A 17,460-nucleotide genomic window follows, 5' to 3' on the forward strand; every position below is an offset into this window, starting at 1 on the left:
TACACCTATGGAGATATTGCACCAAAAACCAGACATTTGCAGCTAGAATAGTCATTTACCACATTAGCAATGTATAGAGTGTATTTCTGATTAGTTTAAAGTGATCTTCATTGAAAAGAACAGTGCTTTTCTTTCAAAAATAAGGACATTTCAAAGTGACCCCAAACTTTTGAACGGTAGTGTAAATCAGTCACTAAACATGTAATTCTATTCTGTTGTACTTTTATTGTTAATTCTATCATTGATATTGATTTTGTGCTGTTAATTTTTAAATACAAACATTATCTCTATTATGGATCCTTTATTCTGTGTATTGTTTTCTCAGTTAAACCAGGTACTCTAAGGTAAAGTAACCAGTACAACACACCCAGGTAGGACTCATGCAACTACCTGGTTATGGGTGCCACCCTGTTTGCCTATAAGGGTCCTACATCAGTAGCTCATCTGGGTATCCACATGGAAAACATCTCCAACTGGGACGTGTATCATGAGCCAGCGGCGTCCTTTCGAACTGCTACTCGTGCTGCTTCATAGGGCAGCATATCAAACCGAGACGAAATCACTATTTGCCCTCTCCTACATACATGAGCTTACAGACATCAAAAAGCTGCTAATCTCTCAGTGATTGGGAAAGTGTCATGGAAATGTACAACCCGGATTCCAAAAAAGTTGGGACAAAGTACAAATTGTAAATAAAAATGGAATGCAATAATTTACAAATCTCAAAAACTGATATTGTATTCATAATAGAACATAAACAACATATCAAATGTCGAAAGTGAGACATTTTGAAATTTCATGCCAAATATTGGCTCATTTAAAAATTTCATGACAGCAACACATCTCAAAAAAGTTGGGACAGGGGCAATAAGAGGCTGGAAAAGTTAAAGGTACAAAAAAGGAACAGCTGGAGGACCAAACTGCAACTCATTAGGTCAATTGGCAATAGGTCATTAACATGACTGGGTATAAAAAGAGCATCTTGGAGTGGCAGCGGCTCTCAGAAATAAAGATGGGAAGAGGATCACCAATCCCCCTAATTCTGCGCCGACAAATAGTGGAGCAATATCATAAAGGAGTTCGACAGTGTAAAATTGCAAAGAGTTTGAACATATCATCATCTACAGTGCATAATATCATCAAAAGATTCAGAGAATCTGGAAGAATCTCTGTGTGTAAGGGTCAAGGCTGGAAAACCATACTGGGTGCCCGTGATCTTCGGGCCCTTAGACGGCACTGCATCACATACAGGCATGCTTCTCTATTGGAAATCACAAAATGGGCTCAGGAATATTTCCAGAGAACATTATCTGTGAACACAATTCACCGTGCCATCCGCCGTTGCCAGCTAAAACTCTATAGTTCAAAGAAGAAGCCATATCTAAACAGGATCTACAGACATATCTAAACAGAAGTGCAGACGTCTTCTCTGGGCCAAGGCTCATTTAAAATGGACTGTGGTAAAGTGGAAAACTGCTCTGTGGTCAGACGAATCAAAATTTGAAGTTCTTTATGGAAATCAGGGACGCCGTGTCATTCGGACTAAAGAGGAGAAGGACGACCCAAGTTGTTATCAGCGCTCAGTTCAGAAGCCTGCATCTCTGATGGTATGGGGTTGCATTAGTGTGTGTGACATGGGCAGCTTACACATCTGGAAAGACACCATCAATGCTGAAAGGTATATCCAGGTTCTAGAGCAAAATATGCTCCCATCCAGACGACGTCTCTTTCAGGGAAGACCTTGCATTTTCCAACATGACAATGCCAAGCTACATACTGCATCAATTACAGCATCATGGCTGCGTAGAAGAAGGGTCCGGGTACTGAACTGGCCAGCCTGCAGTCCAGATCTTTCACCCATTGAAAACATTTGGCGCATCATAAAATGGAAGATACGACAAAAAAGACCTAAGACAGTTGAGCAACTAGAATCCTACATTAGACAAGAATGGGTTAACATTCCTATCCCTAAACTTGAGCAACTTGTCTCCTCAGTCCCCAGACGTTTACAGACTGTTGTAAAGAGAAAAGGGGATGTCTCACAGTGGGAAACATGGCCTTGTCCCAACTTTTTTGAGATGTGTTGTTGTCATGAAATTTAAAATCACCTAATTTTTCTCTTTAAATGATACATTTTCTCAGTTTAAACATTTGATATGTCATCTATGTTCTATTCTGAATAAAATATGGAATTTTGAAACTTCCACATCATTGCATTCTGTTTTGATTTACAATTTGTACTTTGTCCCAACTTTTTTGGAATCGGGGTTGTACTACAAAACAGGACAGAGTCAGATTGCTCAGAATGAAACACTTTACCTTTATTCTTGATTAAGGGGAAGAGTTACATGCAGCCGTATAAGGACAACACATCATCATCTCACAGTCAACCTTCAAATTCACACATTTAGGTGATTTGATTACTTCCTGTTTATGTGTTGAACCTCAATTAAATGATATCATGACATGCCCTGACTGACAAATTCATCTCTTTTAGCTTCTGGTCATGAATGGCTGGGCTGTGATCATCATCAGGATTTGAGCTCATGAGCTCCAGATGATCGGGGAAATGGTTTTACGGTATACAGGTACTTGTTAAAGAATCACTGTTTTGTCTACATCTCTTACCTAATGTATTTATTTTTTCCTGAACAATATATAAACCCTTAAAAAATTTTTCAATCTTACTTTTATTTTATGTTTATCCAGAAGATTCAACTGGTCCAACCCCCCGCACACACACACACACACACACAAAGCATATAACCAGGAAACAATGTTTTATTTAGCCTTCTGTAAAAACTTCACAAGTATATAATATATTGGCATCAGTATTCATATACGGTGTGTATCGTCTGCATATTTAGCAGATTATATTTAGCATATTTAATTTTGGTTGAAAATACGTTTTTAAAGCTAACTTTTAATATGGCTGTTTGGCTCTGTGTGCTAACGTTATGCTAACGATACTGGATTACTAGTTAGTTTTTCTAGTGTGTGTATGAACATTTTAAAATTGTCTTGGCAGATAAAGGAGCTTTGTTTTTTAATAATTATTATTTAACTTATACACACAATTAATTAAATTGCATCATTCTGAGGAAAATAAATAGAGGAAACTATTTATTTATTTTGTTGTTGTTTGTTTGTTTGCTTGCTTGCTTCTTGGTTTATACTTATGGACTGGGCAAAAAGGTACGAATGCAAGACCAGGCTAAAATGATGTTTGTTTCATGTCATCGCCTTCAGATTTGTCACAACTTCCAGCCCTAAAGAAAAGGGAAAAAAGCAACAAATATATTAAATGGTAAATACTGTACATTGAGTCAAATAATTTTAATTACTGATTTAAATCCATTCATTACTGAAACATAATGAATTCATTTTGGGTAATTAAATGTGTTCCTCCCCCCAACCTAATTTAGGTCTCTCTTATCACACAACAGTGGCCAACCAGGGAAGGCGAAGGTCATCACATGCTTCCTCCGAGTCATGTGACATCAACCGACTGCAATTTTTAAAACTTCAGCTTATGCATCATTAGTGGTGGCGTAACACACTCTGAGGAAAGCACTATCTGCCCACTTCTGTATGCATGAGCTCACAGGTACCCGTGATTGGCTCATGTCACTGTGATTGACAGGGGTGACAGAGTATGCCACGCCTGGCTCCCTGACAGCACAGGCCACGGATGGTTATGGCATCATTGGGATTTGAACGCGCGATCTCCGGATGATAGGGAGTGAAAATTAAATGTTAAATTCAAATGATTTTCATGCATTATTTTTTGAACATATTTTAATCATTAAGCCTGCATAAATGGATCATACAGATTGCTTTATTTAATTTTGTCTTATTTTCTCAGTTTATTTTTTTATCCCCATACCTCTGTTTTTTCCTCCTGTGCTGAAAGATGCTGTAGGTCCCCATGACAGCAAACATGATCACGAGCAAACTCATCACAGCCCCGAGGCCGGTGAATGCCTTGGACGTAACGGAGGCTTTTTCTGCAGCACATGCACAAAGAATGACAAACGGTGGTGTGAAATATTAAATTTTTTTTACATTTTTCATTAAAGTGCCATTTATAATCTGTGATCAGAAGTTTGTGAGTTTAAATCCCAGGAATGCTAAAGAGTCACTGATGGACACTTGGATTTTTGGAATATAGAGGATTGCATCAAAAAGTAAATGTGTAAATAGACAAACAATTTGATGAAAGAAGTGTGAACTAAAGAAGAAAATTCTGAATTTTATTTTAAATTAAATCGAGGACATTACTGAAGGTTATATGTTCATATTTATTTTATTGAGGTATTTGATCACCGACTGCAAGCTGGCCTAGTGGTTAGTGTGTCTGCCTCTTGACTGGGAGATTGTGAGTTCTACTCGTGGTCGGGTCATACCAAAGACCATCATAAAAATGGTACCTACTGCCATCTGGCAAGGCATGCTGTAATACAGATGTGAGTAGGGAGTCAAACTCTCGCAGTTACCAGAGGACTAGCCCCCCACTATAACCCTAGCTGTATAGGCAAGAGGCCAAGGGAAGTGGAGATTGGCACTGCCCAATGCACTTTAAGGGTCTGGTTAGTACTGGGATGGGAGACTGCCTGGGAACACCAGGTCCTGACACGGGAGGGACTTTGACTTTTTGATTTGATCACCATTTCTCCGATTTCAATGAATTTAAAGTCTAATAACCTATAATTAGATATTATGGCATGGTTATTTTTACACATTTTATTTTTACCTGCTATACTTGGCTTCCCCGGAATTTCCTAAACAATAACATGGCTGGATCACTGAACTAGTTTTGTTGAAACTTTACTGATGTAACCGTTGAATAATTACTATAAAAATTATGATTTTCAACAAATATTCAGCTTGTTCCATCGGACAGGCGGATGCAGATTTGACTTGTTCGGACCAAACACTTGGTTGTCCCGGACAGTCGGACTACCGTTAATGTTGAGCCCTGGCTTTGCTCCTCATTCCCACTAGGGATGGGTAATATCTAAAAATTACTATTACTATTACCTCTTTATAAGTGAAACCATGATAAGTGTTTACATCAGAATTGAGGTACTTTAGCTAACCCTGTGGTTGCACAGAAGAGCGCAGCATGGCACGCGTAGCATCCAGGTTTCCGTCATTGGGTTCAGGTGTGATGCCCAGCAGGTGACACATCAGTGAGTATATGTGCACTGTCTCAAATGGCTCCACCATAAGATTCTTCCGGAAGGCAGGTCCTACTGCACGGAACAATGGCTTCATGTCCAATTCGCTATTGTCAAAGCCATGCTCTCCTTTGTTGAACTGCACTGGGAAGTACTGTAAATGGAAGTTTCACAAGAAGATCCTTTTTGAAATATTTGTCATGGCATGTTCAATAAATTTAACCTTATCTCAGTGATTTGCAGCCACACTCTTGTCAAAGCTGCAGTTAGAACCTTAATCTACATCTTATACCCAATCAGAATACAGAATTCAATAGCATTAAATTTTCAGTGGTATTTAATCCATATTTTTAAATGCTCAAGTTACTCACTCCATTAATGACGTATCCCAAGTTGGCCCATAAGATGATGGGCAATATGCGGTCATTTTGGGCAAAGTGCAGCCTGGGGGGCATTTCCTCTTTCTTGTAGACATGGAGGTGTGGATGAGCACCCTTCAGGGCATTGTATACTTTTTCCAGCCTTCCTGCTTTAGGGAGGAGCAAACCAGATGGCCCGTAGTCCACCAGATGGAAGTCTAGATCTTGGAAAGAGAATCCCGGGATCTTGGAGAGTACAATCTCATTCACCGTGCCACCACGTAACACCGTGGTCATGCCATGGTCGGCGGTTATGATGATATTGAGGCACTGGGCAAGGTTGTTGCGCTCAACCGAAGCTCTCAGGTAACCCACTGTTCGGTCCACCTGTCTCACCATCTCCCTGCGCTGATCAGAGTCTGGACCATATTTGTGGCCTGTGCTGTCCGGCTCACCAAAATACAAGGCCACAAAATCCAGTTTTTTTTCTCCAAACCAGACTTTCATAACCTTGTCGATGTTCTGGTGCCATGCTGTCTCATTGCTGTAGTTATAGAAGCGAGGCTCCACTTCAGACACCACTGCTTTCTCACCATCATAGGTTGAAGCCGTGCCGGGGAAGTGAAGTGAGCCAGCTCGGAGACCCTGAGTTTTTGAAAAAAAGAAAACAGCATTTGGTTATTGCAGCACTAAATGTGAATGTAAATCACCCAGGTCATTGAATTGTCTAATATTAAGTGACTGGATATGTGGAGTAATCTTGCTGCATTCTGGTGCAGTGGGTTGCGTCTTCACAAATTCAGTGTCATTGGTTCAATCCTGGGCTCAGGTGAGTGTTTTCCTGTGCCAAAATATGGGGCTGGGATACACACTGGAACTTCCACTTGCCTTGTGGGTAACTAATAAAAGAAACTATTTATCCACCTTTGGCACTAGATTATTAATAATTGTTAATGGCATTTTGCAAACACTCGTATCCAGAGTGGTACCCACAGCAGCCTGGAGAACAGTTGGGGGTTAGGTGCCTTGCTCAAGGGCACTTCAGCCATTCCTGCTGGTCCAGGGAATCAAACCAGTGACCTTTTGGGCCCAAAGCTGCTTCTCTAACCATTAGGCCATGGCTTCCCCAATTATACTGTGTCTAATGCTAAAGGCTAAGGTTATATCTTGTGATAACTGGCATGAGCTTATCACAAGACATATTTTATTGTGTGCCATGTTCCCATTCTCCAAACAGATAAGATATTTCTTATCTCTATGATATAATGCAATATAATATAACTAATTCAAATGTTTGTGTATGATAGTCCACCAAAGGTCCATCAAATGATTCCAAAGTCAGCTTCAGGACCAGAAAGAGGTTTTAACACTCAGCATTTTTTGTCTGATTGAGGGATTACAAAGTTGGCATACATGTTTAAAGGGTAAAATATTGTACAATAAGATCTAGGTTTTGTGTGTTTTTTTTTTCATACTTGTCTTTGAGCAGTGATCCAGATGGGTAAGCTGCCGTTATCCCACCACTCATTCACAAACTGCGTTTGGTAGTATGGCTTCTTCTCTGATGTCTTGGTGTTGAACCACATGTTGTGTATCACGCCGTGATTCTCGAGATATTTACCTGCAGACAAAATTACATTACATTATGTTAATGGCATTTAGTAGACACTCTTATCCAGAGTGACGTACAACATACCCAGAGCAGCCTGGGGGACAGTTGGGGGTGAGATGCCTTGTTCAAGGGCACTTCAGCCATTCCTGCTGGTCCAGGGAATTGAGCTGGCAACCTTTTGGTCCCAAAGCTGCTTCTCTAACCATTAGGCCATGGCTTTCCCATGAAGACAATCCAGTCTTGGATTAAAGGGTGCTTTCTTTACATTTCATGACACTGTCACATTACACTTACTGTCAGAGCTGCTGAAATGAATCAACATCTTCTGGCCAATCAGAATCCAGACTTGAACAAGCCAGAAGTTAAAATTTATAATCGACTTGGTATTATTAAACACTTTGCACAAATTCAAAAGTGGTGTATACCCTTTGTGGCAATTATAATAAGTATCTTCTTTGTACTTGCAACATCTGGTGCTATGTGCAACTCTCTAGCCTGTTTATTAGTGGAAATACTCTCACCAGCCACTTTACTGCTGATTGATGCAGCTCTCTAATCAGCTGATCCCTTGATGCATAAAATCACGCAGATACAAATCAAGAGCTTCAGTTAATGTTCACAATGTTCAAACATCAGAATGGGAAAAAATTGTGATCTCAAGTGTGACTTTCTTTCACTGTAGCATAGTTGTTGGTTTGAGCCAGATGGACTGGTTTGAGTATTTCAGAAACTGCTGATCTCCTGGGGTTTTCACACACAACAGTCTCTAGAGTTTACACAGAATGGTGCGATAAACAAAAAAAAAAAACATCCAGTGAGTGAGTGACAGTTCTGTGGGTGGAAACAAACCCCTTGTTGACAAGAGAGGTCAGAGGAAAATGGACAGATTCATGGTTCAAGCTTTTTTGCCAGGAAGGATACAGTAACTCATATAATCATTCTTCACAACTGTAGTGAACAGAAAAGCATCTCAGCATGCAACAGCAGAAGAGCACCTTGGGTTCCACTCCTGCAGCCAAGAACAGGGATCTTAGAATCAACAAGAAGTTCCTATTAAAGTGGCTGGTGAGAGTGTATTATTTACATGGTGGATTATTCTCAACAATGCAGCAGACACTGTCATGGTCTTCAAGAAAACCTTACAGAGATCCGGGTGGAGGTTTAGATCCCTACTCAATGAGCCAAAGGCAACAGTTGCAAGAACAAACTCTGAGATGACATCAGGAAGAAACCTTGACTCAAAAGGGAACCCGTCCTCTTTTGTATGACACCAGATGTGGAAGAGTAATGACAAACAGTACTGAGTGTGTTCAGTCTGAGCAGATTGTGAAAGAGTCATAGAATAAACAACAGGACTGTGTATATGATGACAGCAGCAGCTTCAGGTGCAAATCTGAAGTGTGTGAGGTGTCGCCTGATAAAGTGGCCACAATAATGGTGTTTTGATGAAGGACATGTCTTGATAAGATGAAAGCACAGAAGTTGCATGTGTATGGATTAGATAAGCAGGAAGTCATGTCTGGGACACAAAGAGCAAGAAATAATTTTTAATGAGGTCATTGAAAGTTGTGTGTGTCATTACTGGTACCTGTAAGTATTGTGAAGTGGGTAGGACTGGTCATGGTAAAGAAGGCCGGGGTTACGTAAGGGGCTTTCACTCCATCGACAGCCATTTGGTCCAGGTGAGGCGTGTCCACGTCCTTGTCATAATCCCACCTGAAACCATGGGAGTTTTTAACATTGAAGTAATAATAATAATAATAATAATAAGAAGAAGAACAAGAACAACAACCTTTTTATCGACTTATTTAACTAAGATCTAAAATAATGTGCACTCTTTGTGTATAGTGGATAAACAACAGGTGCAGAAAGTGAATGTGTCAATCCATGTGATATCACTGAAGACCTCCTGCCTGACCATTATCAGATTTGCTTCATATTTCCAAACATTAATGTCATTAGTCCCAATAAACAGTATGCAAAATTTCAGCTGTACAGCTTTGTTATTTTTTGAGATATAGGAGCATGAATAAGGGGGCGTGACTCAAATTTTACCATAAAAAATGAGTGCTGTAGAAAAAAAAAAACACTGCAGTTCCATAAACCATAACTTTTGAACCATTTAAGTTTGATGCATGAAATTTTCAGGACTTGTTCATAGGCACAAAATATCTTTAAATACTGTGACTAAAAATCCACAATTCCATATTTATGACTTTATGTAGTGTAGAAATCTGTAAAAAAAAAAAGTGCTTTGGAGGATTTTTGGCTCTGTATATCTCCACATTTAAACATATCAGAGCTTTCAAATTATGGTATTTATTTCTCATCTTGTAGGACTGTTTTGGTAACTAAGCATAGACGCAAAATGAATTTTTTAAATTTTATTTTCAATGGCTCGTAACTCAAAGTTTGAGTTCTTTTCGACAAAGACTTCGTGATCAAAACAGTACTACAAGGTGAGAAATAAATACCAGAATTTTAAAGTGCTGATGTGTTTAAATGTGGAGATACACAGGGCCAAAATTCCTCCAAAGCACAAACGATATATTTTTTAATCGTTTTCAGATTTCAAAACTAGATAAAGTGGTAAATATGGAATTGTGGATCTTCAATTGTAGTATTTAAAGATCTCTTGTACTCGAGAACAAATTCTAAAAATTTCATGAATGTAGCTTAAACAGTACAAAAGCTATAGCTTATGGAACTTCAGACTTTTTCTATAACACTCATTTTAATGGTTAAATTTGAGCCATGCCCCTTATTCATGCCCCTGTATCTCAAAAATGAAGAAAGATGTAAGGCTGAAATTTTGCACGCTGTTTATTAGAACTAATGACATTAATTTGTGGAACTATGAAGCAAATCTGACATGGTCAAGCAGGAACATTTTCTGAAATCTGGCAATTTTTGTGTGTATTATAAATCCTTATAATATTTGTGTGTGCGTGTGTGTGTTCTGTTTATAGGAGATGGGACCAAAACATTTTTCACATTCTGATTATTATGTATTATTACTTTCAAACAAAATATAAAGTGAATAGTGTCTTCTTGTCTTCATCCATTGGCAACTGACAAGCCTTTTAATTTATAAAATTAATTGCATGGACTCCAGTTCTTATTTCAGAACTGTGGTTTTTATTTCAGATTTATTACATAACCTGTAATATAAAAAATATTTTTACTGTATATCTGCTCATTTCATAAAATGAATACAATTTTGCAAGTAATAAATAAATTAATAAATATATATTTTTTAAATATCTGTGGAAAGAAAATTGGAAAATGTATTATTATTATTATTATGGAATAATGAAACACTAACAGTCTCACCTGAATCCATCAAAGGAGACCAGCAGCACCTTGTTGCGACCTAAACAGTTATTTTCGCTAACAGGCACGGCCTGCAAAGAGCATGCAAGCACACACAGACCCACACACACGCTCCACATGACTGTCTCCGTTCACTCGTCTCTTCCACACAGATCAGCTCTGCGTCCCGCTCAGGGATGATCTTGACTTTTGTGCTACAGATTTTTCTTCATGAAGTCCTGATCACCGTCTCTCTGTCTCTCCCTTTGTCAGGTCTGCTAAATCATTCTTACTGTTGTTTTCTTTTTTCATTCAGCTTGATGATCAAAGTTTGCTCTTATCTGAACTAACTAATCAAGTATCGACTTGATTGCAAAGCTGTTGATTCAGCAGTTTCACATAGTTCTGATTAACTGTCGGCCTTCTGATTTAACATCTCATCTCATCTCATCATCTCTAGCTGCTTTATCCTGTTCTACAGGGTCGCAGGCAAGCTGTAGCCTATCCCAGCTGACTATGGGCGAAAGGCGGGGTACACCCTGGACAAGTCGCCAGGTCATCACAGGGCTGACACATAGACACAGACAACCATTCACACTCACATTCACACCTACGGTCAATTTAGAGTCACCAGTTAACCTAACCTGCATGTCTTTGGACTGTGGGGGAAACCGGAGCACCCGGAGGAAACCCACGCGGACACAGGGAGAACATGCAAACTCCACACAGAAAGGCCCTCGCTGGCCACGGGGCTCGAACCCAGACCTTCTTGCTGTGAGGCAACAGCGCTAACCACTACACCACTGTGCCGCCCCCTGATTTAACATCATCTTTATTAATGATCTTCAGAGATGAACTGTAGAACTAGCTTGTTTATAAGTATTAGGAGTAAAAGGATGATGTAAGGAATTAAACACTATTTTTATGGAAAAGAATAAACTTCAGGGTGGGTGTTCATTTTTTTTCCCAGAACAGCATGTTCCGAAGTGGGGTTGAGCTCAGGGGGCTGAGATCGCCAGGGCAGCAGCTTGATTCTCTGCTCAGAGAAGCATTTTTGCATTGATTTGAACATGCATTTCAGATCATTGTCATGCTGGAAGATCCAATGATGACCCAGTTTTAGTTTCCTGCCAGAGGAGCCAGATTCTGATTTAAAATGTCTTGGTGTTTCATGGAGTCCATGATGCCATGGAACGTAACAAGGTTTCAGGACCTTTGGAGGAAAAACAGACCCAAAACATCACAGAACCTCCACCATATTTTACAGTTGGGATCGGGATCTTTTTATTATAGCCATCCTTCTTTTTACACCAAACCCACCACAAGTGTTTATTGAAAAAAAAAAGCTCCATTTCTGTTCCATCAGACCAGAGAACACGGTTCCAGTCAAAGTTGTAGCAGCATTTCATAAACTTCAGGTGTTTGCATTTGTGGTTAACTGACAGAAAAGGCTTTTTTTGTGTGAAATCTTCCAAATAATCTGTTGGCATGGAGGTGGAGTCTGATGGTGGTTTTGGAGACTTAGGCTACGTTTACATTAGACCGTATCTGTCTCGTTTTCTTCGCGGATGCACTGTCCGTTTATATTAAACCGCCTGGAAACGCCAGGAAACGGGAATCCGCCAGCGTCCACATATTCAATCCAGATCGTGTCAGCTCCGGTGCTGTGTAAACATTCAGAATACGCAGATACGCTGTGCTGAGCTCTAGCTGGCGTCTCATTGGACAACGTCACTGTGACATCCACCTTCCTGATTTGCTGGCGTTGGTCATGTGACGCGACTGCTGAAAAACGGCGCGGACTTCCGCCTTGTATCACCTTTCATTAAAGAGTATAAAAGTATGAAAATACTGCAAATACTGATGCAAATACTGCCCATTGTGTAGTTATGATTGTCTTTAGGCTTGCCATCCTTCCACTTGCAAGTGGTAAGTGATATGCGCTGGGATCACACACACAGCGGCTCAGTCCCGAATCACAGCTTGTTCACTTCACTCGTGCGCTCTGTGAGCTGCGCAAGGCCGGAGTGCGCACCCTCCAGAGGGCACTCGCTGTTCAGGGCGGAGTGATTTGGAGCGCAGGATGCCTGCGGAGCCGAGCGTATCCGTGTATTGGTATTGCTGTGTGCACGCAAATTGTGTATTGGTGTTGCTGTGTGCACACTAATCGTTTTAAAAACGTTAATCTGATGATCCGCTGATACGGTCTAATGTAAACATGGGCTTGGAAATCCCAAGATATGTTTTTCTTGTAATTCACCAACAGTGATCCTTAGGGATTTATTATTATTATTATTATTATTTATTTTTATTTTTTTTGCCTCTCTTACCCTCTTCACTGTACATGGGGGTAAAATAAACTTGGGTCCTCTTACAGGCAAGTTTGTACCAGTTCCAGTTCCATTTTTTTTTTATTGCCCTAACAGTAGAAATGGATATTTTCAGGTGAGGAGCTGTTTCTTATAACCATTCCCTGACTTATGAAGGTCAACACACTTCTCACTCATTTGGTTTGTGTGTCTCTTATCTTTCCCATGTTGATGTTGAGGGAATTTGGCCTCTGTGTCACCTCATATTTGTTCCCCAGTTAATCAGGAAGTGATGTATTACAGCTTGAAAGTTCCTACACACTCGAATCAACTCAAAAATACTGTACAATTTTACAACCCCAATTCCAAAAAAGTTGGGACAAAGTACAAATTGTAAATAAAAACAGAATGCAATGATGTGGAAGTTTCAAAATTCCATATTTTATTCAGAATAGAACATAGATGACATATCAAATGTTTAAACTGAGAAAATGTATCATTTAAAGAGAAAAATTAGGTGATTTTAAATTTCATGACAACAACACATCTCAAAAAAGTTGGGACAAGGCCATGTTTCCCACTATGAGACATCCCCTTTTCTCTTTAAAACAGTCTGTAAATGTCTGGGGACTGAGGAGACAAGTTGCTCCAGTTTAGGGATAGGAATGTTAACCCATTCTTGTCTAATGTAGGATTCTAGTTGCTCAACTGTCTTAGGTCTTTTTTGTCGTATCTTCCGTTTTATGATGCGCCAAATGTTTTCTATGGGTGAAAGATCTGGACTGCAGGCTGGCCAGTTCAGTACCTGGACCCTTCTTCTACGCAGCCATGATGCTGTAATTGATACAGTATGTGGTTTGGCATTGTCATGTTGGAAAATGCAAGGTCTTCCCTGAAAGAGACGTCGTCTGGATGGGAGCATATGTTGCTCTAGAACCTGGATATACCTTTCAGCATTGATGGTGTCTTTCCAGATGTGTGAGCTGCCCATGCCACACGCACTAATGCAACCCCATACCATCAGAGATGCAGGCTTCTGAACTGAGTGCTGATAACAACTTGGGTCATCCTTCTCATCTTTAGTCTGAATGACACGGCATCCCTGATTTCCATAAAGAACTTCAAATTTTGATTCGTCTGACCACAGAACAGTTTTCCACTTTGCCACAGTCCATTTTAAATGAGCCTTGGCCCAGAGAAGACGTCTGCACTTCTGGATCATGTTGAGATACGGCTTCTTCTTTGAACTATAGAGTTTTAGCTGGCAACGGCGGATGGCACAGTGAATTGTGTTCACAGATAATGTTCTCTGGAAATATTCCTGAGCCCATTTTGTGATTTCCAATACAGAAGCATGCCTGTATGTGATGCAGTGCCGTCTAAGGGCCCGGAGATCACGGGCACCCAGCATGGTTTTCTGGCCTTGACCCTTACTCACAGAGATTCTTCCAGATTCTCTGAATCTTTTGATGATATTATGCACTGTAGATGATGATACGGTATGTTCAAACTCTTTGCAATTTTACACTGTCAAACTCCTTTCTGATATTGCTCCAGTATTTGTCGGTGCAGAATTAGGGGGATTGGTGATCCTCTTCCCATCTTTACTTCTGAGAGCCGCTGCCACTCCAAGATGCTCTTTTTATACCCAGTCATGTTAATGACCTATTGTCAATTGACCTAATGAGTTGCAATTTGGTCCTCCAGCTGTTCGTTTTTGTACCTTTAACTTTTCCAGCCTCTTATTGCCCCTGTCCCAACTTTTTTGAGATGTGTTGCTGTCATGAAATTTCAAATGAGCCAATATTTGGCATGAAATTTCAAAATGTCTCACTTTCCACATTTGATATGTTGTCTATGTCCTATTGTGAATACAATATCAGTTTTTGAGATTTGTAAATTATTGCATTCTGTTTTTATTTACAATTTGTATTTTGTCCCAACTTTTTTGGAATCGGGGTTGTAAATGGAAACATGCCTTAGGCACACTGTGTTCTCTATCATTTCCAGGGGTGCCAATAATTATTTTTGATGAGGGATTTGCTTTTCTCTGAATAAAATTTTCAATTAAAAGTTGGCATCTTTGAGGCATACGTAAGGCTTATGTGGGCTACCAGGGATTATCGTAGCATTCCATCACAACCATCAAGTTCAAAATGTTCATGGAACAACATTCTGCAGAAAGTGAAACATTTGCCGAGTGGGCGTGGTTTATTTTATATTGCCATAGCTATGCTGTACTGCAGCCAAGAAAACTGGACACATTACCGTCATTGCTGTAAGGCCATACATCGCTGTCACAATTGGTTTTACAGATGCCTTCCATCCCTACCATCGCGGCTACTGCAGCTTCATTTGCATATTTACTCCACCCAAATTTATGTGATGGATCTCCTCCAAAATTGGCCGGAATGGCCAAAGTAGCCCCAGTCACAGTTCTCACAGATCAACCTGCTGTGTGTGACCCTTTTTACTAATTTTTACAAGGGGTGCCAATAATTATGGAGGGCCTGTGTGGCAGCGGGGGCATGGCCAAGCATCGGTCTGTGAATGGAGGGCAGAGTCAGGGAAGGTAAGTGGCAGAATCACTGCACCTGATTGGAATTAACCTGTGTTTGTGTGTCTTCCCCAATGACCACGCCCTATAAGAGGAGAGGGAGAGCAGAGGAAGGGAGCTCTCTCCCCAACCAGAATGCTTGTATGTGCGCGTGTGACTGGGAGAGTGTAAAGTAAAAGCTGAAAAGCTAAAATAAAATAGAGTTCGTGAGAACTCAGTTCTGGCCTGCCGTGCTTGTGTGCTCCAGCCACCTTAAACCATTTCTACAGTGGTGCCGAAACCCTGGGATCAGAGTACAGAAGAGAACAGCCTCATGGAGTCCTCCCCCTTCAAGGACCTGGTCCATACCCTCACCATGGCCCAACAGAGCCAGCACCAGGTGCTGGTCGCCCTCCAGAAGGAGCAGGAACAACGGTTCGAAGCCCTGGTGCTGGTGCAGCAGGAAGATCGCCAGGCATTCCGGCGCCTGCTCGCATCGGCGGGGTCCACCAGCAGCACTGCCGCGGACCCTGCCCACCTCACCCTAATGAAGATGGGCCCGCATGACAACCCCGAGGCCTTCCTCGCTCTTTTTGAGCAGGCAGCAGAGGTGTGGGGTTGGCAGGTGGAACAGCGCATGGTGCGCCTCCTCCCCCTGCTCACAGGTGAGGCACAGCTGGCCGCACTACAGCTCCCCACCGACAGCCGGCTGGTCTATGCCGACCTCCGCAGGGCCGTCCTCCAATGTGTGGGGTGCACCCCAGAGCAGCAACGGCAGTGCTTCCATGTGCTGCGCCTGGAGGAGGTCAGCCGGCCATTTGCATTTGGCCAGCAACTCCAGGACGCCTGCCAGAAGTGGCTGAGGGCCGACAACCGTGACACCGAGGGAATCATCGACCTGGTGGTGCTGGAATAATTCATCGCCCGACTTGCGGAAGGAACAGCGGAGTGGGTCCAGTGCCATCGCCCGGCGTCGCTGGATCAGGCCATCGAGCTGGCGGAGGACCATATGGCAGCTGTTCCGATGGCAGGACAGCATGTTTCCTCTTCTCCCCTCTTCTCTCTCTCTCTCTCTCTCTCTCTCTCCCCTTCTGTTCCTCGTCCTCGCCCCATTCCCCCACCGTGGAGGCGGGGGCCGGCTCCACCCCAGCTGGCCCACCACACCCGCAGTGCCCTACCGTTTCCTACTTCCGTATCTGTGTCTTCCCCCCTCAGGTGAGTGAGCTCCGGAACACTGGTGCAGAGGGAAAGCCTGGGCCAGTATGCTGGCGCTGTGGGGAGCCGGGGCACCTCCAGCATCAGTGCTCGGCGATGGAGGTGGGCGCGGTGGTCTGGATCCCCGACCCACCAGGGACCACCCTCAATTGGGCCGAAGTGTATTGCATACCGGTGAGTATCCAAGGGGATACGTATCAGGCTTTGGTGGACTCCGGCTGTATTCAGACCTCAATCCACAAAGCCTGGTGCAAGACGAGGCATTGGGGAGAGCACAATTGGTGAAGGTGTTGTGTGTGCATGGGGGTGTTCACAACTACCTTTTAATTTCGGCACCACTGTAGAAATGGTTTAAGGTGGCTGGAGCACACAAGCAAGGCAGGCCAGAACTGAGTTCTCACAAACTCTTTTTATTTTAGCTTTTCAGCTTTTACTTTACACTCTCCCAGTCACACGCGCACACACAAGCGTTCTGGTTGGGGAGAGAGATCCCTTCCTCTGCTCTCCCTCTCCTCTTATAGGGCGCGGTCACTGGGGAAGACACACAAACACAAGTTAATTACCATCAGGTGCAGTGATTCTGCCACTTACCTTCCCTGACTCCGCCCTCCATTCACAGACCAACGCTTGACCACGCCCCCGCTGCCACAGCACTATATACAGTCAATCCATTAGGAAGAATTTAAATGCAAGATTGATACCGCATACAGCAGCTCAATTAATTTCCTACAAAGAAAATTTCATGATTTAAAAACTCGTACAATTTTATATCGAGTAAAGTCTGTGAGCCTCTTGCACAGAGGAGCCGCACAGAGCAGAGATCAGATATTCAACAGCAGAACTGATCTGCATCCTGCATAGATCAGATCACCCAGAGAGGAAATTATATTCATTCTAAACTCAGACCTTTCTGTAGGTTTGGAATTCAAACACTAAT

At 41.9% G+C, this 17,460-nt stretch overlaps 1 protein-coding gene across 1 annotated transcript; it reads right to left on the reverse strand.

Moving 5' to 3' along the window:
* Positions 1–3,214: 3,214 nt before the first annotated feature.
* LOC132870359 (ectonucleotide pyrophosphatase/phosphodiesterase family member 7-like) lies at positions 3,215–10,603 on the reverse strand. Its single transcript, XM_060903997.1, has 7 exons — positions 10,485–10,603; positions 8,740–8,867; positions 7,015–7,160; positions 5,552–6,184; positions 5,100–5,334; positions 3,887–4,007; positions 3,215–3,269 (listed from the first exon to the last, which is right to left on the reverse strand). Exons 1-7 carry the CDS (start codon positions 10,601–10,603, stop codon positions 3,215–3,217), a joined length of 1,437 nt encoding a protein of 478 aa, XP_060759980.1.
* Between the last annotated feature and the right edge of the window lie 6,857 nt (positions 10,604–17,460).

This window comes from Neoarius graeffei, chromosome 22, assembly GCF_027579695.1.
Source record: "Neoarius graeffei isolate fNeoGra1 chromosome 22, fNeoGra1.pri, whole genome shotgun sequence".
NCBI lineage: Eukaryota > Metazoa > Chordata > Actinopteri > Siluriformes > Ariidae > Neoarius > Neoarius graeffei.

What these genes read in the sequence shown, in the direction of transcription:
- LOC132870359 (XM_060903997.1), bottom strand. Translation starts at nt 10,603, where the DNA reads ATGTGGAGCGTGTGTGTGGGTCTGTGTGTGCTTGCATGCTCTTTGCAG. An exon ending in GGATCACTGCTCAAAGACAA is followed by an intron (nt 6,185 to 7,014) that starts GTATGAAAAAAA and finishes TCAAAAACTCAG; the next exon opens with GGTCTCCGAGCTGGCTCACT. An exon ending in CACAGGAGGAAAAAACAGAG is followed by an intron (nt 3,270 to 3,886) that starts GTATGGGGATAA and finishes CCTTTTCTTTAG; the next exon opens with GGCTGGAAGTTGTGACAAAT.